The sequence below is a fragment of the Petaurus breviceps genome, unplaced genomic scaffold (assembly GCF_028583685.1).
Source record: "Petaurus breviceps papuanus isolate PSGF00001 unplaced genomic scaffold, PetGlider_PUasm1.0 91041, whole genome shotgun sequence".
Lineage (NCBI taxonomy): Eukaryota > Metazoa > Chordata > Mammalia > Diprotodontia > Petauridae > Petaurus > Petaurus breviceps.
The window spans coordinates 9121043-9144240 of record NW_027187400.1 but is presented as its reverse complement, the minus strand read 5'-3'; the positions used below and the strand labels follow the sequence as shown (position 1 = coordinate 9144240).

Here is a 23198-nt window from a genome sequence, read left to right as displayed (position 1 = left end):
CCCCCGGCTACGCGGAGCAGCCTGAGAGATGCGGGAAAATGAAGCTTCCCGGAGCTCAGTAGATTATGGTGGAATTGATCTTGCCAGAGACTGGTGCTGCTTCGCACTTTTAATTGAATCAGAGGTTGTTGTATGAATGGAAAGTAGCCTTTTCCTGACCTTTAAAAGGACCAGCGCACTTTGATAGGGAAGTAAACAGATTTCCAGGATGGAGAATGTGGGGTCTTGAAAGTAAACAATGGCTGTAGCTTTTTAAAAAGATGGTATTATTTTTCAGGAAGTCAGTGCATAACATACTCTTTGAAAAGTATCTCTTTCCAAGTATTTTTGATACATAGTAAGAGTTTTATTTCCATTGATCTGATACAGTATCTCATCTCAGTTTAGAAGGCACTCTTCCAGATCATATGGCCCAGCCGTATTATTTTCAGATTAAGGGAAGTAACTTGGCCAAGGTCACACACAACCAGTTATAAACAACCTCCACTGAGTCTCTCTCCTGATCCCTAGAGTAGGGTGCCTTTTACATTTCACCTGGCTGCTTTTTCTGAATTTGAATGTAGGTAACATAAAATACTTAATTGTTTAAAGGCAAATTCAAATTCAGCCTTGCAAACTGAGCACCTAAAATGAGTGCCTCTCTTAAAACTCCAAGATAGTGGTTACCCGGTACAGATGAGTCACAGTAAAGTATAAACTGACTGCCTTCCTTGTAACTGCTTTTTTTGTGTGTTGTAGCTGGGACTTCTCCCCCCCAACCTGGGTGCCGAGGAGACTCCGATGTTGAACTCAGCCGATCAGCCCATGAAAACTTCCATACGCAGACAAAGAAACAGATCTGGCAGAAATCAACACTTGTTATCCTGGGCCTGGCAGCAGAGAAGAAGACAAGTGGTGGAAATCTTACAGTCTGCAAAGCAGACTGAGAGGTATGAAGGCACCTGTGATTTGGTGAGCTCAGTAATTCTGTATTAGTTTGGTTTGAATGGAAGAAAGGATCAATCCTTTTAAAAGACATTGTTTCCCTGATCATTTTCAAGAATGCAGAAAATAATTTTTTTTTTTGAGTTCTGAAATCAGAACAGGCTTCTTGAACTTGGGAATTTAGGTAGCTGATAACTCTGTAAAGTTCAGGCAAAATTGGTGATGTGGTTTTTTTTTTTTTTAACTTTAATTCTTTGTGTCTTTTTTGAATGACCTGTTGTCTTAGTAAAACAGCACTTTTTCTTCCTGCTTTCCAGGTGACATAGAAGCTTGAGATGGGTGGTGGAGAGAGATTCAACATTCCAGTTTCCCAATCTAGAAATGTTAGTAAGAACCAACAACAGCAACTTAATAGACAAAAGAACAAGGATCAGAATCCCCAGATGAAGATTGTTCACAAGAAGAAAGAAAGAGGACATTCCTATAATTCATCTGCAGCTGCATGGCAGGCTGTACAAAGTGGCGGGAAGAACGGGCCTTTTCCAAATAATCAAAATTGGAATTCCAGCTTGTCGAGTTCCACTTTATTTTTGAAATCCCAAACTAATCAGAACTACGCCGGAGCCAAATTTAGTGAGCCCCCATCACCGAGTGTTCTGCCTAAACCTCCCAGCCACTGGGTTCCAGTTTCCTTGAATCCTTCTGATAAAGAAATAATGACCTTTCAACTGAAAACCTTACTTAAAGTCCAGCTGTGATGTGAGATAATCAGATTACTGGTATTTAAATGTTTAGAACTGCAGGTATTTGAGAGGAGCGTATTTGTTTCTAAACATAAAAACTTCATGGCTAGGGAATTTGTATCTTTCATCTGTATAGAGCAGCTGACAACTGTGGATAATACTTGATGTAAAATTTCATCATGCTTGTGTGTGTATGTGTGCGTGTATGGGCACTGCATTGCTCTCTAAGGAGATACAAGCAGTATGTTGCAGTTTGAAATCAGTTATTCAGAATGTTTGGGCTTGATGTCAGCTGTTCTTAATTGAATAGCAGCGCCTCAAGTTTTGAACTTGAAATCATGGTTTGAATTGTAAAGGGGGATTTATGTATAGACTCATGGGCTTTTCTTAATTAGGGAAAGAAATTTTTGTATTATGTTTCTAGGCAAAAATAATAGTTCAGTGAACATTTATTGTGAGGCAACTGTAGACTTGTTATTTTTGGAAAACAAGCTAAAATCATTTGTATTTCACTGTGGCTGGGATAAAGGACTGGTGGAATACCAGCCACTTGTAATGAAATAGCAAACTGTATTGCCAAATCAAATGTGAGCTTTCTGAAATAGATAGATGTGTGATAGGAATCCTTCCTTGGCAGTCAAGGAGTTAAGCTTGGATTTATGGTTGAGGCTGGATAAGGAGAGGGATGCTAGTCAGCAAGGTAGTACTGGAATCCAATCCAATCCAAGGGACTTGGGGTTGATGACGGCATAAAGGGAAGGATTGAGATTTGGTAGGGCAGAGAACATTGCCCTGTTACCTGCCTCATCCCTGGGGGTTACTGGCTGTTGTAGAAGAAATAGGCCCGATTTTCTAGGAATACCCCTTCTTTCTCAGTTGCTCCATGGTCAGGAACTATGGGTCATGCCCTTAGGTACACACATGAACAATTGTTTCTTGTCAGGAGAATGTACCAAAAAGCTTCTTAAAGATACTATAATCTTTATTCAGTATTTGGCATATTGTGAAGTTTTCAAAATGTATTATCCAGGCACTGAAAAAGAGCTGACAAAATTGGTCTGGCCTCAAATAGAATTCTATGAGAATTCTAAAGTAGGGAAGGTTGTGAATGACCTAGGAAAGAGAGAGCCATGTAAATAAATGTAAAATTTGTAGCATATGTAAATTTTTGCCAGCCTTTTCTTCGAAAAGAGTATTTTTAATACAAAATTGCTGAATGTAAGGCAGACCATGGGCTGAACCAAGACATGGCCTGGTTTTAAAGGGATCAAAATATATTTTTTAAAGGAAGCAGTCTCCTTGTCCTAAGTTGCTTGCCAGTGCACATACACGTTTGATTCAGTTCTAAACTGTATTGCAAGAGACTTCTAACTTAGGGCTATTAGGGAAAACCAGAACTGTGAAAGCTGCTAAGACTCAGTAGTGCTCTTATTTTGAACACATAAAGGGATGTTTGGATAAGAATACTATTAAAACAGGCCTGATTACTTTTCCAAAAAACAAAAAAAATTAAAAAAAAAGAGTCAACATAGAAGGTGATTTTAATTGAATGACAATCTTTTACCAAAGGGTCCCTTCTCAAACAGAAAACAAGGTACTTCCTTTGGCCTTTTCCCATCAATGCTTCAAACTAAAGACATTGCAAAATGATGGATCTTTTTTTTTTTTAAATGCAGGTGCTGTTATTTTTTAAGATTGTGCACTTAAGATCCATATGAGCACTGATTTAAAAAAAATCAAAATAGTAATCTAACAATGAGTAAAGGAGAAAAATTAGAATTTTAAAGGAGTAACTTGTCTTAAGAAAATGTCTAAACAAAAAAATGGCAGCTGCCTCCATATTTACAATTTTCTTTATAAAACCAATTGGCATATTGATTGCATTTAAACTTTTCTCAAAGGAAAAATACCTTAAGAACAGGTGTCCAAATAAATTTGGTGTTTAATCAGCTTTTGTGGAACATATGTATGTGAATTTGAAACAAAACTGAAAATAAAAAAAATTCCTCCCCCAGTGGTTGGTTTCCTGTTTTTAAAATTTGCTTGAATGTGTCAGACACGTGATACTTATTCTCAGTATGTAAAGATAGAATCACCACTTTTGGGGGAGGGGGTCCCTGTGTGACTTGAAGGCTAGTTGAGGGCTATAGGCCCACAAGTTGATCATCCCAGAGTGAGTGAAAATACCAAACTTGGAATCAGGGCCTAGCCAGGTTCTTATCTGTGTGAGCTTCAGTTTCTGAAAACGGAGTGGGACAGATAGTCCATTCCTAAATGCCTTACTGTGACTTGGGCTGATCAGCTTGGCAAGGTCAGAGGGGTCACTAGGTATCAGGCTATTGGCACTGGCTACATCAAAAAGCTTGTCCCTTACAAATGAGTTATGTATGATCACTGTTCTACCTGGGATGGCAGACAGGGAGGTGGGCAGAGGTCTCATTCTGTAAACAATTCGAAGTGGAAGGAACAAAAGTGGGATGATTTGGAAGCTTCCACGCCTGCCCTACTACCTTTCCCCGGGGTACTGAGACACAAAAGATGGGGAATCATCTGCCTCTGCCGATGTCGTGCCTTTGTGTCCCCAGTGCTTGGCACACGGTAGGTGCTTGGCAAGTCTTTCCGAGTAAGTTCCAGTGTGGTGCTATTGCCTTCTGGTGCTTGCCAAGGGTTAACTTAACATCAGCTGTGTATTCTACTTCTAAGACTGGAGGCTTTGTTACCACTAAGCAAAAGGCTTGGGAGATGGCGAGATGGTTTCTTCCAAAAGCTTCTGAATTGACCAATAAAAGTTAAGACAAGTCAGGTTCTAGAAGTAGTCGTTTCCCACCTTTGCTACGCTACCATCTGAACTGGCATAAAGGATGGGCTAGGGTAGTGGTAAATGTTTACAAAATTGTTTCCCCAAAGTAAGATAGTTTGAAGTAACAAACCTGGTCTACTGGGAGATAGGGGGCCCAGTTGGGAGACCTAGCTTCTGCTAAGTTGTGTATCCTTTCCTGAGATTTAGGATGTTCACTATGTTCTCCACAGCTACTACCCACCTTACTCCTAGGAATTCCAAGGGAGTGAGAGTGGGAGAACCAGAATCTGATGGAGAAAACCATGAAGAGGTAGTCTTCATGATGGGGGAGGCAGCATGCTATAGGGAGAATGGCTTGGAATCACACCAAGTCCCAGATTTGGGAGACACCTCAGAGGTCACTAGCCAACCTCTGTCTTTGTAACATTGCCAACAAGTGGAGTGTCTACTGTCTTAACAGCAGAGCAGGCTGACCTAGAAGCTCTCAAGTTTTCTAGAGGTATTCCTGCAGAAGCTAGAGGATTCCTTATTGAGGATATGATAGAGATTCCTGCTTTGGCTACCAGTTGGACTGAACAGTTCACGTTCCTGCAAATGCTTTAGTTTTCAAAACACTTGACACACACATTATCCAATTTGATCCTCATGGTAGGATCCCATTTTATAAAGAAAGTGGTCTTAGGTTAGCTCATTTGTTAGTCAGTTTTTGCCCCCAAATACAGGACTCATTACGTGACAACACTGCCCTTCCAAGACGACTTGGGCAGCCTCTTCCAACTTCTTTCTGTTCTTCATGGATATGTGAAACCATGAATGAAAGACCTGAACCTCTGACCCCTCCCCACTTTACAATCTACTTGGGATAAAATGCAGCCCTATTCTCTTCTCATCCATCTTTTCCCTCCACAATTTGCATTCCTGCCAAACTCATCTATTGGCTGATCCCCATACACAGAAACCCACTGTTTTGCAAAGGGAGCTCCACGACTGGAATGCATTCCAGCTCCACCTTTTGGGATTCTTAGTATCCAGATAGCTTACCTGTCATTTCCTAGTCTTTCCAGAAAAAGAACAAAAAACATTTCCTAGTTACCTTCCTGTTAAGTGCTACATTCCACCCCTCTCCCTCCCAATGTTTTCATGGTTTGGCCAAACTGCCAAGATTGGCAAGGCTATGGAACTCTCTCACTGGAGCAATCCAAGAAAAAGTAGTCTACACATGGTACAGGTGAAACTCAAAGTAGGGCTTAAATATAGCTTGGGTACAGTGGGCCTGAGCAGCATGTCACACTGATGGGATGCCAACATTATCATTCAAGGACCCAGTGTAAGAACTGGCCCCATCTTGGAGCAAACAGGTATCAACATGATTGGGAGCCAGAGAAAATAGTAGAGCACCTGCAGATTTTTCTTTGTATCCACATCCAGCAGGATGCTCTTGTATAGAACAGGCACACATTTTGTGGAATACAGAACCAAACTGAGGAATGACCTATGTGCTTGGCAATGAGAGGGGAAAAGTCACACAAAGCCCCAACCCTCTTGACTTCTTGCTGGGGTGGGGTGGTCAGGCACCATCAAGTCACATGGACTGTTAGGAAGTAGCTCCCTTAAGTTGGGGCTAGTCCATCCTACATGGGGTTGGGAGGTATTTGATTTGTTGCTCAGTTACTTCAGACTCCTGTTCTGAGTTTAGATGCTTCATCAGGGGGAGGATGTGGTCACTCTCGGCCAAATATTCAAGTCCCAGGTTCCAATAATGACAATGACCCAGCTAAGTGAAAGGCCCCACCCTCCCCCCCAAAGTGTCTTGACTGTGTCAAGGAGGGAGCTTCTGACCCACAGGTTACTGTACTATTCGCAATGCTTAGGAAGGTGCCTTATACACTGAGTATACATATGCACATGAGTAGGTGCCCAAGGAATGGAGAGTGGGAATGAGGTTCAGCTGAGGCACACTGTTCTCACCATACCAGATACTTCCCCAAGGCTTTTATAAACTTCAAACAGTAAAAATACTCTCAAGTGCTCATTGCTGTTCAGTTTACTCTTTATTCTCAGACTTTCAGAAGTCCTCCTTATGGTCTGCCAGGTGGGAGATTCTTTGGGCAGGAGTGATTGGAGCAATATTACCCTCCATGAGGATGAAACCAAGAGCCAAATCAAGTCTCAGGCCACATGTCTTCTACTCCTGAGAAAATGTAAGAGAAATCATGGAATCTTCTCTATAGTATTTTGCAAACAGGATTGAGGCAGAAAAAAACAATACAAGTCAGCAAAAAACAAGACCGCCAAAGCTACTGTTCCTGTGCCCTTTAAAGAATTATTTAATGTAACACAACGGTGGTGACTTGGTTTTGATCTCTACCCATCTGCAGCTGTGGTCTAGTGTCAAGAACGTTGGACTGGGGCTCAGAAGTGGCCCCGAGTCTGAATCCTGGTTCCAACATTTACTGGCTGTGACCCTGGGAAAGTCACTCTAACCCCTCACCCAGTTTTCTTGGTTTGGAACATGAGGCTAATATAGACAGGGTTGTTGTGGAGCAAGAGCTTTATGAGTTTTAAAGTTACAGATTTTTTGGGTGAGGTTAGCTCACAAAAGGCACCAAGCTGTAACTAGCACAGGGCGACTGAGCTTTGCACCAGGATGCCTGATACATACTTAAGCCCATATATATCCAATCCCTCACCTGTCCACTTTTCTGGTGTCTTTGGGTTTCAGGTCCTGTCCCAGGCTCACTCCTTCTGTTTGCTGCCTTTGCCTCTTTTGAAAGTTTGCCTAGTATAAATGTACTTGTACTTTTGTCCCTCCAAGTGTGGAAAGGTTATTCCAAGATGGTCAGTCTCATTCCCACCCTACACCTGTTGCCACTGCCTTCTTTCTTAGGTCACCCAGTTTGACTGCTGATGTTCTCAAAATTCCCTGGTTTCTTCTACACTATCTTCCCAGAAGTTGCACTACATCTGACTGGGCTGGATTATCCTCTGTACTATTCCTTGCACACTGTTTTGACGCAGGTAGGCACCAGAATCCGTTCACAATACAGCTCTAGGGGTAGTTACAGGACAGTAAAAAATGCTGGTCTTTGAAGTCAGGGTGACAAGTAAAATTTTACTTCCTGACAAGCTGTGTCCATGGGTAAGTTACTTACCTGTCAGAGCCTCAGTTTCCTCATTTATAAAAAGGATATTTACATTATTGAGGGTTGTAGTAAGGAAAAATACTTTAGAGTTAGTACCATCCATTATTTTCTGAAGTTTTGAATAAAGACATTGTCTTGATTATTGATCACACCAATCGCTAACAAATATGCCATCTCTACCCCTAAATCTCTAAACACAATTAGATAATTTAAATGTATAGAAAATTAGATTTCACTGGATCCATCTCTATTATGTGACAATCTAGAAATACTTTTCCTTCTGAATTTGTTTTCTCACCTGTACTGTCTTGCCTCATAGGAATGCCAAGAAGAAAGCAGTGCACCATTATTTCCGACATTATTTTGAAGGGAATTAAAAGAAACTTTAATGGATATTGTGACCCTACACATGAATTTTGGAATCAGAGAACCAGAATTTGAATCAAAAATGTTCTTTTACTATATGATCTTGGATATGTAATTTAAACCTCTTACAGATGTTTGTCCCATCTGTAAAAGGAGGGATATTGAGATATCTAAGTTTCTTTCAGACTTAAATTCTATGTAAAGGGAGCAAGAAAACAGGATTCACAGATAAGTCATGTTCAGCCCACTCTAAGAGGCACAGTACACAAGGCTATAACCCTCCAGCCCTTCCCCTACTCATCAAATCCTGTATCTCAAGTGGGGATAGATACAAATTGCATTGTTATTGAAGCCAACAAAGGAGCACAGGAAATATACCTGGACTATTCTGGGTAACTTTTTTTTTTGTTTAGAAACGGAGGAATTCAAATTTGACTGTGTGGCTTTTAAAGTCGATCACATCTGAGCCTTATTTCCTACATTACTACCTTGTTGCTACTGGGAAGAAAGCACTTGCATTTATTTTTAACTAGGGACCTATGTATCAGGGTCATTAAAAACATCAATTTTATTGGCTCCATAAGAATGAGGCTGATTTGTTGATACTTAGCTATAGCTTCCTTCTAGATCTTACATGCCACAAAGCTATTTAGTTTATTTAAAACAAGACCAAAAAAAAAATATCAACAATTCTCATGAAGAAGGGTGACAGCAGATAAAACGCTGGGCCTGGGAACCAGGACATTCGGCCCCAAATGGCAGCTTAACTGGGCCTCAAGTTTTCTCACCTATAAAAATAAAAAGCCTGCCATGCATCAGTGGCCCCCAAGTTGTGAGGCATAGAAACATATCATTTGATCTCCTTGATTATAACTCCATACGATAAAAGGAACATTTTATACACCAAACCTTCTTATACAAGTGCACTGCCATTTTTCCTGGTGATACAGATGTACTGATTAATAAGATACAAGTTGGGGCGGCCAGGTAGCACAGCGAGTAAGAGCACAGGCCCCAGTGTCAGGATGACCTGGGGATCAAATCCGGGCTCAGATACTTAGCACCCACCCAGAAACACCTGGCCGTGTAACCTTTGAGCAAGTTACTTAACCCCAATTGCTTAAAAAAAAAAAAAAAAAAGATACAAGTTACTGAATTCATAGTAGCTTTAGGCTATGATATATTTTCTCCATTAACAGATCCCACAGCACAACTGCTATCAAGTGGGGCAATGTAAACAGTTCTTGACATTAAGCAGCCTTTATTCCATAAATGGTTGGGACTATTACATTATCTCCTCTAGTTGAAAATGTTTATGATTCTAAATGGCTGAAGTTTAAAACTCTCCAAAATCATCATTCCTTATTTCAGCTGTAATAAAATAAGAAAACTACTCAAAGTCAAAGGCCCCACTGCCATTACCACTTTCTATATCATGAGGTGACAGGAAAGCTCAAGCAATTCTAACTTAAAATTGAATTTAACCAACTTTTAAATGACTAACATTCTAAACACTTCTGTGTTTTTTTGCCTTTGTCTTCAGGAGTGTGGGTGAAGCTATACTTAAAAAGGAAGCACATGGCAATGGAATGTGTGGACAGAATTGAGTTTTCAGGAGATCCCAGATGAAGAAACCCAGCCTCAGACCAAAGAAATCCAAATTCTTGATTTGTTGTACTACAGAACTTAGTACTTATTTACTACCAAGTGTTTCTTCTACAAAGATATACATGTAAATACCACTAAAAAAGCACTCAAGTGTAGAACACGGCAACATCAAAGGAATATTTTCAATGCCAGGAAATAATCAGTATTAGCCCTGCCTCACAATGATGACTAGTTCAATTAAATTAAATTCTAATCAAAGCACCCAGATGTTTCTCTTGATATATCTTCGTAAAAAAAAAAAAATACTTGTTATTTTGGAAGACAGCTAGATGTTCTAATAGGGAGGGCCCAGCTCTAACCCATTATTTAATACAGTTTACTAAGAAGGACCACAAAGGCATCAATAATCTGTTATGGACTTTCCGAGGCAGAGAGGAACAATAAAGGTGGCAAATTTCAAAGGGACAGACTTACTTTCAATGAAAATGTTTGTTCTACTTTTATTAGGAGAAGGGCACATCTGATAATGGGAGAACACAGTCTTGATAAAATAATGAAGCCATGGTGAATGAGAAGCAGGATGGGGAGGAGAGGCATGCTGGACTAAAAGGCCATGCCTTCTCTTGTCCAGCTCTGTCACTTACTTAGCTGTGCGGCTGTGCAACTGATCAATCACCTTTCAGGACCTGTTTCCTTTTCTGTAAAAGGAGCCACTTCACTAGCTTGGTTCTTGGCTCCCTTCCAGATCTAACAAGTGATAACAAAGTGACTGGAGAAGACAATGTGTATTCATGGAGTAACTATGAAATACACTGTTGCTTAAGGTAATGTCAAGGTACCAATCAAGAGATGTATCCTTTTTAGTCTGTCACGTTCAAAATCAAAAGTAGCTATGGTTAACAGACACTCATTACCAAGCCCATTTCACCATGGAATTTTAAAAAAGAAGCTTCTATTACAGAATCATGGCTTAGAACTGTAATAATTCCAGTTGGTCGTGAAGTCCTTCATTTTGTTTTTATTATAGCATGTTTGCTTAATTTACAGCAAGCAGAAAATAAGCTGGGTCTTTTTGTTTTGATCCAAACATTGATGTTTTTAAAGGTTGTACACAATATTTGTTAAAAAGAACATATAAAAATACCTTTTTAGAAGCTTCTATAAGAAAGAAAATACAAAGTTTAACCCCACAACTTTCCTCTTTGCTAGAACTGCCAGCTACTGCTACAGTTTTAAATAGACTTTTTGTTATTTTGAAACTATACATCCAGGAAAAGTCTACAAAATCAAAGAAACGTGCATATAAATGATTGCATAGCAGAACATGAACATTAACTGCAAACAGTAAAGAAATAAAAGTTAGAAAGCCTATCAAATATACAAAGGTTCTAGAATCAATCCCTTAAGTATGTTCCACAAACAATATTTTAAAACCATCGTTTTTTGTTATTATTGTTTTTACAGTCCTGGCCTAGATAACTAACACCAAGATAGAATATAAAGTAGGTCTCTAAAAGGAAACTTTTCCCCACCAACATCTCTATGCTTATATTTAATAAGCAATGTACTGATGCTAACTCTTGTACTGAAATGAGGTTGGACCTTGTCAAAAGCCACTTTTGTGTGGGGGAAAAAAAAACAACAAAAAAACCAAAATGACTTGCCTTTCAGAGAAATACTTGAAATCACATAATGGTCTGGTACCATGTTCACATTTGTTTACTGCATTTAAGATCAACTAAAAATCTGGAGATGCAGCTCTTGCTTAAATCTAAAGCCTCCTTTGCCTCTAATTATTTTCCATTTATGGGACTGAAATATCTTTCGGTCTCAGAGGTGTTATCAGTGAAACTTGTCTCACTAAATCAACTGAAGTGTAAAGAGGAAAGCCTCCCTCAGGAAGAGGTGGGCAGATTCTGATACAAATGAACATAACAACTGAATGTCATTGGCATCAAAATTGAGTTCTTAAACACTATGCATACACACACACACACACACAACCTATTTTGAAACAATTTACTTGCCTCTAACAGTAGTAAGAAAACTAAGCAATATTATGGTTAACAGCTCTCTAAAATTCAGCTACAAAAACAGCACACGTTTTTCCTAAAAATATTTCCGCTGCTATTATGACCTCAAATTTTAGCTAACACTACAGATGTTTTCATTTTTCAAAATATTCAGAAACCAGGCAAAAGTAGTTTCTGCTCTAGTCAAAAAGACATCAATCAATCTCCCTGAAGACTCCCCATCCATCTCTTCTTCTGTGGGTACCATCTACCTGAGATGGTTCAGCTGACAAGAAAACCTTAACACCACACTGCTCCATGTACCCAATGAACGTTATAGCCACAGAAGTGTCAAAACACACCTTTTCCCCTACTCCCCCCAAGTCCACTGTAAACCTGAAATGCCATAGCAGTCAGTGTTATACTGTGGCTAGTTTTCCATTTTGTTTCACAACGTTAAGGAACAACCTAACTTTCTAGCTGAAAACAGTTGTTCTGTCAAATTGATACCATTTTTGCTTCATGGATATGAACTTTATTTCTAATAGGACAATGTTGCAAATTATGGTCAACTAACAACTTTTTACCAATATTTCAAGCATAAAAAAAGAGAATTTTTACAAAAATATACAGAGACACCACAATCAAATTGGTAGCTGCCCATGACATTTAACAAACTGGACTCTTAAGAGTGGCTTCTCAACAGTATATCATTTTAATTATAATAACCATTGCCTGCTACAGGGAAAACTGACAAAAGTAAAATTTTGGGGGGCTTTTTTTTGTCTTTTTTTTTTTAAAGCACTGTTGCAACATTGTATTCCTGATAATTTAGTAAACTGAACTATGAGTAAATGAATGATACATGCCTAAAAACATTATGATTATGCTGTTAGTGGCCACTGGACTTTGGACTAGTCCAGGACCTTGATCTAGATTTTGACCTAGACCTAGACTGTGATCTTGACTGGGATTTGGATCTGGCTGGTTCTTTTTTCCTTGATTCCTTTTCGTATCTTGAGCCTGACTTATAATGTGTTTTGGAATCTGTTTTAGAAGTGCCTCTAGTTTTGGTGTGAGATGCAGACCTAGAACGTGACTTAGCCTTCATTTCTTTCTTGGGCTGGGACTTGGATCGTGATCTTGAATTGGATTTAGACCTCGAAAAAGACCGGTTTCGGTGTTTGAATCTTTCAAAAAAGAGGAGACATTAGATTAGCGTAAAAACACGGTTTCCTCCTAAATCTGATATTTATCATTCTTAGAGTAAATAATTTCCCCTGACATTGATTCATTATGTCTGCATTGTAATAGATCAGAACAAAACTAATTACCTATCATTGTCTGAATGGCTTCTGCTACGGCGTGGTCTTCCAGTAGGTCTACTGCTAAAAGGCACATCAGAAAAAGTAAAGAATGAGAAATGTCTACTTATGTAGATGATTAAAATATTGGCTTAAAAAAAGATATGCACTTAGAGCCAAATCATTATTTTAATGTCAACGAATCATGCAATATATGATAGTTCCTACATGTGGTTACAAGTAGAGCATACAAAAAATTCAGAATATTTTTAAAACTCTTAACAGTCAAATGGTATATGTGCTTTTGTCTTCCAATCAACTGCTACACAGTTAAAAACCACACATCACACTTACTTTCTAGGACTATAAGATCTTCTGTAGTTGTAATCAAAAGAACGACTCCTAGACCTCCTCCTTTCGTAACTTCGGCTTCTGGATCGCCTGTATCTGTCATAGTCATCATAGCGAGAAGAGCTGTATACATTTCTCCCTTCCTTGGCTTTCATTTGATTGGGTGCTGTGGAAAAAGTTTTCTATTTAATGTCTCAAGTGACCACTTTCAAATTTTCATTATAAACTACCGGTGCCTTTTCACTTTTTTAATACCAATAACCTCACTATTTTTTTCTACAGAGGTTAGATGTGAAACTACCTGAGTAAAAAGTAGGTTTTAATTGTTTTACCTTACCCTTTTTTTTTGGGGGGGGGGGGAAAGCAAGGCATTTGGGGTTACATGACTTGCCCAAGGTCACACAGCTAGTAAGTGTGATCAGTGTCTGAGGCCAGATTCGAACTTAGGTACTCCTGACTCCAAGGCCAAGAGCTGGCCTCAGAATCAGAAAGACCTGGGGTCAAGGCAACTCTCTAAGACTACACCTTACTAAGAAAGTGCTGACCTTATATTGGTAGAGGAAATGTCTTCACTGGGGAGTTTACTATACCAAAAAAAAAAAAAAAAAAAAAAAATCACTGGTCCACTCCCTGTCTTAAGTCAATTTTTTCACAACAATTTTTTTTTAATTTCAAAAATCCCAATTTCTTTCAGCTGCTTTAGCATGTAGCCTGGCTAGTTGCTATGCTGTTGTTCAAGGTGTGCCAATTACTTTCAACAGCAAGCAGGGCAGAGAAAATATGAGGTAGGTAAATTCACTGCTCCACATGATATGATATATATTCCAAAGTAAAAGAATAACTTCACATGGAGAATGTGTTTACCCTGCTGAATAGTCTTTTGGGAATAAGAAAACTTCTCACCACCTGCATAGGTAAATACTAATTACTTCCTGGGGTCTATGAGCACTGTGGAAAATGGTCAAATGAAGTATATATATTCAAGGGAGATATTTAGGAAAACAGCACCATGCTGTAAGCATGCCTACAAAATGAGCTGCTACCAGAATTTGGCCCTTAGTAATTAATGTTACACAAAATGCATTAGTTCAATTCTATCTAGTTATCCTAATGCCACGATTCAACTGTATTTTAAAAACTTTACATGATCTGTGAGGTAGAAATTCCAAACTTATTAAATGCAACTACAAAAATTTTTCCATTGGTTCCAAATGTCAAGCAGTCTAAGAAAATATTTGTGAAATGAAGGAATGTCAGAATAAAATAACTGTAGAAATGACTTATCAAAAAGTTGTGTAGTCACACTTACTTTTGCGATCCCCTTGTGCAAACTGGATTTCGATCTGACGTCCACAAATCCATTTTCGGTCCAAATTATGCAGGGCATCTTCAGCATCACGTACATCTTCAAATGTGCTAAATGTTAAGGGGCTTGGGAAAGTTTTGCAAACTTTGATACAGAACAAAAGCTTAACTGGCAAAAGTGGCACATTCCATGATTTGTCCATCTTTTTTTTTTTTCCTCCAGAAAATCAACTAGGTAATTGATACTTACTTCAAATTCAAGCCATCTGTTTTTAAAGTCACAAAATTTTATATTTGCAAAGATAAATTATGAAGTCATTATCAGAAAAAAAATCCATTATTTTCCTAACTCAATCTTTTCAGAAATAAAAAAAGCAGAAAATCTCACTAGCCTGAATTTCAGGAGGGATCTTTTATGATATACCCTCAGCACTAAATGGAATTTCCTTAAAATTATATCAAAAAGTATCTCATTTTCTCCATATACTAAATTAAGATGAAAATATGCAAATACCAAAAGCTCCTAGGTAAACACATATTAACAACCTATTCTGCAAGATCTGAAATATAAAAGTATAAGACTTCTACCTTTCTGGCGTTTTAGGCCCCTTAAATGTATCTAATATCAGGGTTTCATCCATTTATCCGTCTTGCAATGACCACAGAAGGGCAGTACAATGGCTGCCCTTCCACTATGTCTACAAATATGAAATTATTGAGCAGACCCTCAATTAAGTCATCAGAAGCATATGATTCTGACAACTCTAAGAGGGTACTACCAAGAAATGAAGACTGACCATTTTATGGGATCTTGGAATGGACAGCCAATTCTGTTTCATGCAAATCAATAGATTTGGGAAGGATTTCTAGTTGGGATTTTCAGAATACTTCCACACAGAATTTCTGATAACAGTTCCAAGTTTGCTGGGCTTGTTGTTTTCCCCTGAAACCTCTCCATTTTAATAAGAGGCAAAAAATGAGTGGGAAATACTGGGCTTCCAAATAGCAGTTAACTCTATCATCCAAATATAGTTCTACTCCTCCACTCAGCTGCTACGCCAGAGGCTCTCCATGTTGCTCAAAAGTAGGCTCATACCCTGTAAAGTCTTTGATTTGATGGCTATGGGAAAGATTAAGGGCTAGGTTTTGATGTTAAGTCTACCTACTATTCAAAGGTCAGTTTTGGATTCATATTGCCACTTCTTTAGACATTAACTAGAGAGAAGTCGTGTTTCTAGAGTTAGCCATACACGACAGACATCATGAAGATACACACACCCACACACAGACCCCCCCAGGTAGATCTCTGTAATGAGACTAAATGGTCTAATTTGCAAATGACTACTTGCTTTCTTTCAGTCATGTGATAAGAACATTAGGCCTTATCATAAAATAGAAGGGCTTTCATAAGAAGTCCTAAAAAAAAAAAAAAAAGGTCTCTAATTTAAAATATTGGGGAGCTGAGAAGAAATTATCTTAAAATACCAGAAGTAAATAGCACCCCCTTTGAGAGCTTTAGGGGAATGATTTTACGATAATTAAAAACAGACTTTTAATGTTCTATAAGCAGATTTATGGTACTCTTTGGCCAGAGGCTGTATTAATCAAAACCAAAAAATTTATATAGGATTTAGTTAAAAACAAACAAAAAAAAAGAATAGAGCCAAAAACAAAAGTTTTAAGGGAAGCTAAGGATTTTTGTGGCACATGTCTAACCTTTGAAGTGTCCCTCTTATCTATCCCTTGGTATGAACAGAAAAGGGAGATAGATTGGTCAGATCCTGGCTTTACATAATGGCTCAGTGACAGAGAAGCAGGAGGATAAGCCGGGTTGGGGAAGATTAGATATTATCATCACACCAGTCCTGAATAAAAATATGCTTTGGGAATTCTCCCAAATACAAAATTTGTCACCTTCCTTTCTTTATCAAATTTTCTTTTAGAAATCAGAAACCACCAAGACAGAAGCGTCTCTAATACTAGTAATTTATCAGACTATAAATGTTAGCTTTCTTGAAATAACTACCTTCCCCTCTTCTGATATAAAGGTAAATATTCCATTTCTGCCTCAAGGACCATACATTTTAGTCAAACTATAGCAAAGCACAGTTCATTCACATGTCACCTAACAAACAGGAAAAAGTGGAAGGTCAACCTTGTTGCCAGTGAATCCTTATCTCTGCCATGCTAAACACCACTGGTTGTTTTGAAGAAACTGCTCCTGTCTTTCCTGAAGCAGAGCTTTATTGAATTCTCTGGACTCCAAATTTGCCCTAGATTATATGCTGGCTAAATCAGGGTTTGATTCACACACGCCCACCCACCAAGTTACAGGCTTTATGGGGAAATCATCAGGACAACTAGGCTGACTCAGGGTTCCAGCATGGATCTCATGGATCTAAGTAGTGGGAATTTTTCCTTAAGAGACTAGACAGCTGGTACAAACAAGAGGATAACATAGCCAGAGAGCTACCATAATATATGATGGTTCTAAGGTGAGGTAGGAAATATGGTAGCCACCTTTAACTTCTGATCAGGCTCTGACATTTCTGATCATGGCCAGCAGAGCTGAGTTATACAAGTGTGTAGAGTTCCAGGAACCAATGATTATTGTTAGTATGAAACCTACCATCAGTGGAAGTGTCATTTCTGATGGCTCCAAGCCCAGACAACCACCAATGGTAAGTTCAAATGGCTGCTAGATCTACGCTGACTTGCCACTTCTTGAAGGGCTGGTTCTGTGAAGACTACTTTACCCTGGAGCTATGTATTCCCCAGAATGGGTTTTTTGTTTGCTGTCCTATGATATAAATGCTAAAAACTGTCAAGCCCCAATCTAATACTTACATAGTCTGAGCTAAAACTCAACTGTGTTAAATAGCAGATACATTTATTTATCTTGCAAGCTGAGAAAGAATGCATTTTTATACAAGACCACAATCACAGTTATCAATAGCCCCCACAATTAAGATACAGGTTTTGTCATTAGACCAAACCAGAATAAGTTTGCAACTTTAACTGCTTACACAAAAACAAAAGGAAAATTGTTATTCCGTAGGATACATCAGGTATGACTCCTTTAATCTTGGCCATCATTCAACTTCATCTTGACCTTTAACTCTTTAAGTGCTTGTCAGAAGGACTTGTCATGAGATGCTTGGTCAAATATGACAGATGGCTTTATCTTTTACTTTGAAAAACCACCTTTTCCCCCTTTTGTAGATAAAGCGAAGCTTTGTCTCCCATTATGGCTTGTCCTTCTTCCAGCTTTTCTTTATTTTTTCTTTTCCCAAACTCTCCCTTCTCTTCAAGCCTGATCCTTAAGAGGTCTTTGGCTTGTCTACTTGCCTTAATTGTTGAACTCTACTCTAAAGGTTCTTTCATGCTTTCTCTTTGGGGTCGCCATAACTGTACAGCTTTACATTCTCTGAGGCAACAACAGAGGACAGTAAATTAGGGGACAATATTAAAGAAGTTTACCTCATTTTTAAACAATCTGTTTTGATCAAGTGTTTCAAATTATCAAAAGACAAGAAAACCAACCAACATTTTGCTAAGCACAAGAACGTTACTTTTAGTTTGACTTACATTAAAAATGTGGTAGCAACCACGGAGTACACACACCAAAGCTTAAATCACAAATTAGAATTATCGATTTGAGTTTCAGCAGCTTGACTGGAAATTAATTTTAATACTATTTTTGATTAGATCTCACAGAAATAAACAACAGCAATGAGCAATGTATGAGTCAGTTAATTTCATAAAATCTGATGACACAAAACACTCATTAGATACAGCACAAAAATAAACTACTTTTAGATGTGTTACCTCTTACATAAACTTGAATTTCAAACTTCAACACCCCTCACTACTCAGCCATCTGAAGAAAGGATATTGAACGTAAGCAAATCCTCTTGGACGACGAGTGTAGAAATCAAGTGGCACATACACATCAACTATGGGACCATAACGACCAAATTCCCGGCGCAAGTCTTCAGACCTAGAACACCACCAAAGATACCTCAAATTTTTTTATGTTCTGTTACTACTAACCATTTCTTTTAACCAAAAATTTCCCTTATGTAAAACTAAGGAATATATATATATGTAAGCCAACTCCTCTTCCATAGAGACTGGGTGAAACTGAAGTGTTTTGTGCTTTCAAAAAAAAGCTGAAAGGAGTCATGTAGCAGAGACTGAGAGCCAGGAGAAAGGATTCTCTGCTATTATTTACCAGCTGGGAGGTAAACTTTGGCACTTAACCTCTTAAAGTCTGAGTTTCTTCATCTGAGGAATGCAGGGGTTAAAACATCATTCAAATTCCCTTCCAGCTTTAAAAATGCACAAAAATGAATCAGCACAATACGGGATAGGCATGGATCTGAAATTTCCCAGATAAGGAGCACCTTTCTCTACAACTTTATAGTCTTAGAGAACTGCCTATAAAACTAAAATGTGGTGTGACCAGTCCAGGTCTTCCTGGCCCCTAGATGATCTAACTCAAAACATACCTTAAAAAAAAAAAAATGAAAATGAAGATGTTATTTTAAAATATGCAAATTCAGCTTACAATAAAAACCAAACATTTTATATTCTATATATTAGGGACCAGAGGCATGGAGTAGATGACTTCTATAAGGTTCCTTCCAGCTTTGAAGTATCTTTGATCCTATTCTGTAAGAAAATTAAATGACTGCTACCCGTAATTCACTAATCAATAAATAAAATGTATTCATAAGTGATAAATTTACTAATCAATAAAATTCATTCATAAGTGATATTTTGCTTTTATCTACAATGTTAAATTAAAACAAGCCTGGACAATAAAAGACATCTGATATTTTCCTTTCTGCTGTACCAAATAAATAAGCTCAATTCCCAGGAAAACACATCAAGCATTTCTATTATCCTTTCTAAAGATAAAAAAAAATTCAAATGGTGGATAATTACTAAAGAAAAACTGAATTGCAAACAGCTCAAAACTGAAACAATCTAAATCCTAAGTACTACGGGGTTCCAAACATTGATTTCCCCCTTCCTTAAATGAAATCCTGAGCAATCTGTTAAATTTTTTTTTAACATAAACCCTATAAGGCCTGGTGGGGAAAGGGAAAAATTAAGATTTTTTCCCCCTCCAAATCAAGGCAGGCAGTGCCACTGTATATCATCCCCTCCCCCAATTCTCTTGGGAAAAAAAAAAAGATACCCTAACATTTTTCAACTTATGTTACATTTCAGTATCCACAGAACAAGATCTTTACAAAAAAAAAAAAGACAGGGCTCTAGAGTCAGATCTTGCAATCTGAAAGAAGCCTATTTATAATCCTACAACACTACGGGGCGATTAAACCTTTGCCAATTCCATTTAAAAAAAAATTTTTTTTGAAAGAAAAAAGCCCACCAAGACACAATTTAGATGCTTTTCCCCAAAGCTTGGATGGGGTGAGGGTGGTCGACTGAAAACCAAACCCAGTCACTACAACAACAGGAGTGGAGCCTCCCCCCCCCCCCCCGTTATTTTCACGCAAGGCGGGCACCGTTGGGGGCATTTTTCCTCTCAGCAGGCCCAGGACACTCCCTCCCTCCCTCCAGCCCCACGAACGCGAGGTCGAGGAGGGGGGCGCGGACGGCGGGGAAGGTGCCCCCGTGATCAAAGAGGCTGCGTTTTCGGGGAGGGCGAGCGTGCGTGCGGGTGAGTGTGAGTGAGTGTGAGTGTGTGTGCGCGCCAGCGCGAGCGCGCGGGAGGATGGGGGGGAGGGGGAGGAGGCCTGGCCTGCGGCCTAGCTTGGGAGCCCGGGACCGCCCGCCATGTTGCGCCCCGGCCTCCGCCTCCGCCACCGCCTCCTTCGGGCCCCATTCTCGCCCTTGCGACAGCCGCCGCCGCGGCCCCCGTCCCTACGGCCGTCGCCGCCGCCTCCCGCTGCCTCCCGCGGTGCCCCGGGTTCCGCCACTTACACACACCTGGTGTCGTCGGCCACATTCCTCACGAACAAGGACGTGTTGGGCGGGCGCAGATAGCGGGACATGGCGATGGCGAGCGGGGCGCGAGGCGCGGAGAGGCGCGAGGCAGCGGCTGCAGCAGCGACGCGGCGGGACTGGCGCTAACGGGCGAGAGCAAACCGTCCGCGCGCGGCTGCTACGGCTCCTCTCCACGCACGTACGCACGCACGCGCCCGCTCCCGCCCTGCTCGCGACGCCCTACTACGGCAACCGCCTGTTCTCGCGAGATCGACCCCCTTTTTCCCCTCCCCCTCTCCCCATCCCCTAGTGTCTTCTTCGCCCGCGCCTTTTCCTCCTCCAAGCCTTCCCTCCACCCCGCCCTCGCCGCTGCCTCTCAGAGATCGGGGGCTCTCCTTGGGGTCGCGTGCACGCTTCCTTTTCCCGCGAGAGCAGGCAGTCAGGCGCGCGCCGCTCCTCCCCTCCCCCTCTCTCCCTGCCCAGTCTCGAGCTCGCTCATTCACTATTCATTCATTCATTGTTTCTTTCTCCGGCCCCTTAACCGACTTCGAATCCCGCCTTCTCCCCCTCCCCCACCCCAGCTGTCTCGGGCGGTTCGTGACCCACATCCCGCATCCTTAAGTAACCGCCTGGCTCGTAGTTTCCCGCCAAATCCCAGATTTTCCAGGAACAATAGAAGGGGGCGCTGTCTGCGTGCCCGTCCTGCAGAAATCGTGAGTGGTCCCCCACGCACATTAAATGCTGCGTGGCGGGGAGACCCGAAGTGCTTTTCTAATGAGCTTTAGACCCGGCAGTCCAACAATCCCCTCCGTTTTACGGATTGGAAAACGGCCGAGATCCAAAATGGCCTGAGTGCACCCAAGGAGGAAGCAGAGAAGGCTGGGATTCCAAACCCTGGTCCTCCGGACTCCAGTCCGGGCCAGCAAAATGCTTAGGCTTGACAAATGTTTCCCTGAACTGAATGTTTCGAAAGACCCTGGTTTGCTCAGCGTTCGGACCTCCCTGGGCTGGAAAATGTCCTCCCACAACTTGTTGGTAACTTACTGTCTGGGAGTTGACGCTTGCCTGGGGGCACCAAGAGATACTAGGCAGGCCGCATCTATGCGTGTGTGTGTGTGTGTGTGTGTGTGTGTGTGTGTGTGTGTGTATGTGGTTAGCAAGGTGTGTATCGGGGCTACAGGAGAGCAGAACTCGAGACTCGAGAGCCTGGGGGGCGGGGGATAAAGAGAGACAGAAGAGACACAGAGAGAGAGACACAGAAGGAGACACAGAGAGACAGAGAAGGAAACAGAGACAGAGAAGGAGACACAGAGAGAGACAGGAGACACAGAGAGAGAGACAGAGGAGACACAGAGAGAGAGACAGGAGACAGAGAAGGAAACAGAGACAGAGGAGACACACAGAGAGAGACAGGAGACACAGAGAGAGAGAGACAGGAGACAGAGAGAGAGACAGAGGAGACAGAGAGAGAGACAGAGAAGGAAACACAGAGAGACAGAGATGAGAGAGAGACAGAGGAGACAGAAACAGAGAAGGAGACAGAGAGAGACGAGAGAGAGAGAGAGAGAGAGAGAGAGAGGAAGAGAGAGAGAGAGAGAGAGAGAGAGAGAGGAGACACAGAGAGAGAGAGAGAGAGGCACAGAGAGAAGGAGGGAAAGAGAGACCCTAAGACATCACCCTATAGGCAGAGACAGAAACTCCAGGACCTAGAACAAGTTGTAGTGGGTAAGGATGGAGCTGGATAGTGGTACACCTCAAGATAGCTTCCTATTCTAACATTCTGGATAGGACCTTCCCCTTAGATCACCATGATATACTATATATATATATATATTATTATTATTATTATTATTTACTTATCTCCATGTTGTATCCCTCTATGGAATGTAATTTCCTAGGCTAAGGAACTGGGAACTTCCTGCCTTTGAACCCAGGTGACAGTTGGAGCTGGGACCATGGAAGAAAAACTATGGAAGCTGAGAGCTTGCCTTGAGTCAAGCTGAAAGAAGACTTTACTTGGATACTGTGTACTGACTGAGAAGATTATGATTTAGTATGACCTAGGAGTGGAGAACTTTGACTTTTGTACTTTGTGATTGAGTTAAGGATTTTGTATTGACTAAATGAATGTACTTTGTTTAAAACTATGTAACCACTTTGGTGAAAAATATGTGGCCATTTTAGTGATAGGTTGTTGAGTTGTGACATGGTGAACGCTGTATTTTGATTTTCTGTGATAAGCTGTAACATTGTGAATGCTGTATTTTGATTTTCTATTAATGTTTTGCTCTGATTTGTTATTGAATAGAGCTCACTATACTATGTAATCAGAACCTTGAAGCTGTTCACAGTAGCAGTCCTCTGGAAAGCTCCTCATGCATGGCTTTACACTGCTCTGCAACATATAGGCTTATTCAAGAGTTGTCTGGGGACACTTAGAAATAAAATGATTTGTCCAGGATCACATAACTAGTATGTATCAGATGCAGGACTTCAATCCAGGTCCTGGCATCAAAGCTACTACTATGCCTCTCTGGAGGTGGCATTTTGAGTTAAGGGTAGAGCTGATAGAGCTCCTGTAGATGCGTAACGGGAGATAAAGCAGGAGAGGGAGTCCCCGACAGTTTTGAGCTGGGGAGAAACATGATAATATCTCTTTTTAAGGAAAATTAATTTATCATCTG

The 23198-nt window shown here is 40.4% G+C and overlaps 1 protein-coding gene and 2 long non-coding RNA genes across 7 annotated transcripts in view; 2 read left to right on the top strand and 1 right to left on the bottom strand.

Moving 5' to 3' along the window:
- The window catches only part of LOC138153874 (uncharacterized), a 2132-nt gene extending 1297 nt beyond the window's left edge, over positions 1-835 (top strand). The window contains exon 2 of the long non-coding RNA XR_011166489.1: positions 739-835. This is a non-coding gene — a long non-coding RNA (uncharacterized lncRNA). The remainder of the gene's footprint in view (positions 1-738) is intronic.
- A 5664-nt stretch (positions 836-6499) lies between these two features.
- On the bottom strand, positions 6500-20755 carry SRSF10 (serine and arginine rich splicing factor 10). 5 transcript variants are annotated; one of them, XM_069078285.1, is made up of 7 exons: positions 20512-20752; positions 18452-18556; positions 14561-14664; positions 13255-13417; positions 12931-12984; positions 12685-12786; positions 6500-6658 (listed from the first exon to the last, which is right to left on the bottom strand). In XM_069078285.1, the coding sequence occupies exons 1-7, from the start codon at positions 20580-20582 to the stop codon at positions 6637-6639; spliced, it is 621 nt and encodes a 206-aa protein (XP_068934386.1). In that variant the 5' UTR covers positions 20583-20752; the 3' UTR covers positions 6500-6636. The 5 variants fall into 5 exon arrangements, with proteins under 5 accessions (XP_068934386.1, XP_068934387.1, XP_068934385.1 ...); XM_069078286.1 differs by lacking the exon at positions 12685-12786 and having other exon boundaries at positions 20512-20750; XM_069078284.1 differs by lacking the exon at positions 6500-6658 and having other exon boundaries at positions 10587-12786; positions 12931-12981; positions 20518-20755.
- Positions 20756-20919: 164 nt separating this feature from the next.
- On the top strand, positions 20920-22973 carry LOC138153875 (uncharacterized). Its single transcript, XR_011166490.1, has 2 exons — positions 20920-21549; positions 22413-22973. It is a non-coding gene; the product is annotated as an uncharacterized lncRNA (long non-coding RNA).
- Positions 22974-23198: the final 225 nt, after the last annotated feature.

Coding starts and splice junctions, on each gene's coding strand:
- SRSF10 (XM_069078282.1), bottom strand. CDS start 20,582: ATGTCCCGCTATCTGCGCCCGCCCAACACGTCCTTGTTCGTGAGGAAT. Junction 18,557..20,511: donor GCCGACGACACCAGGTGTGT/GTAAGTGGCGGA, acceptor GTGGTGTTCTAG/GTCTGAAGACTTGCGCCGGG. Junction 13,418..14,560: donor TGCACAAGGGGATCGCAAAA/GTAAGTGTGACT, acceptor CTTTTTCCACAG/CACCCAATCAAATGAAAGCC.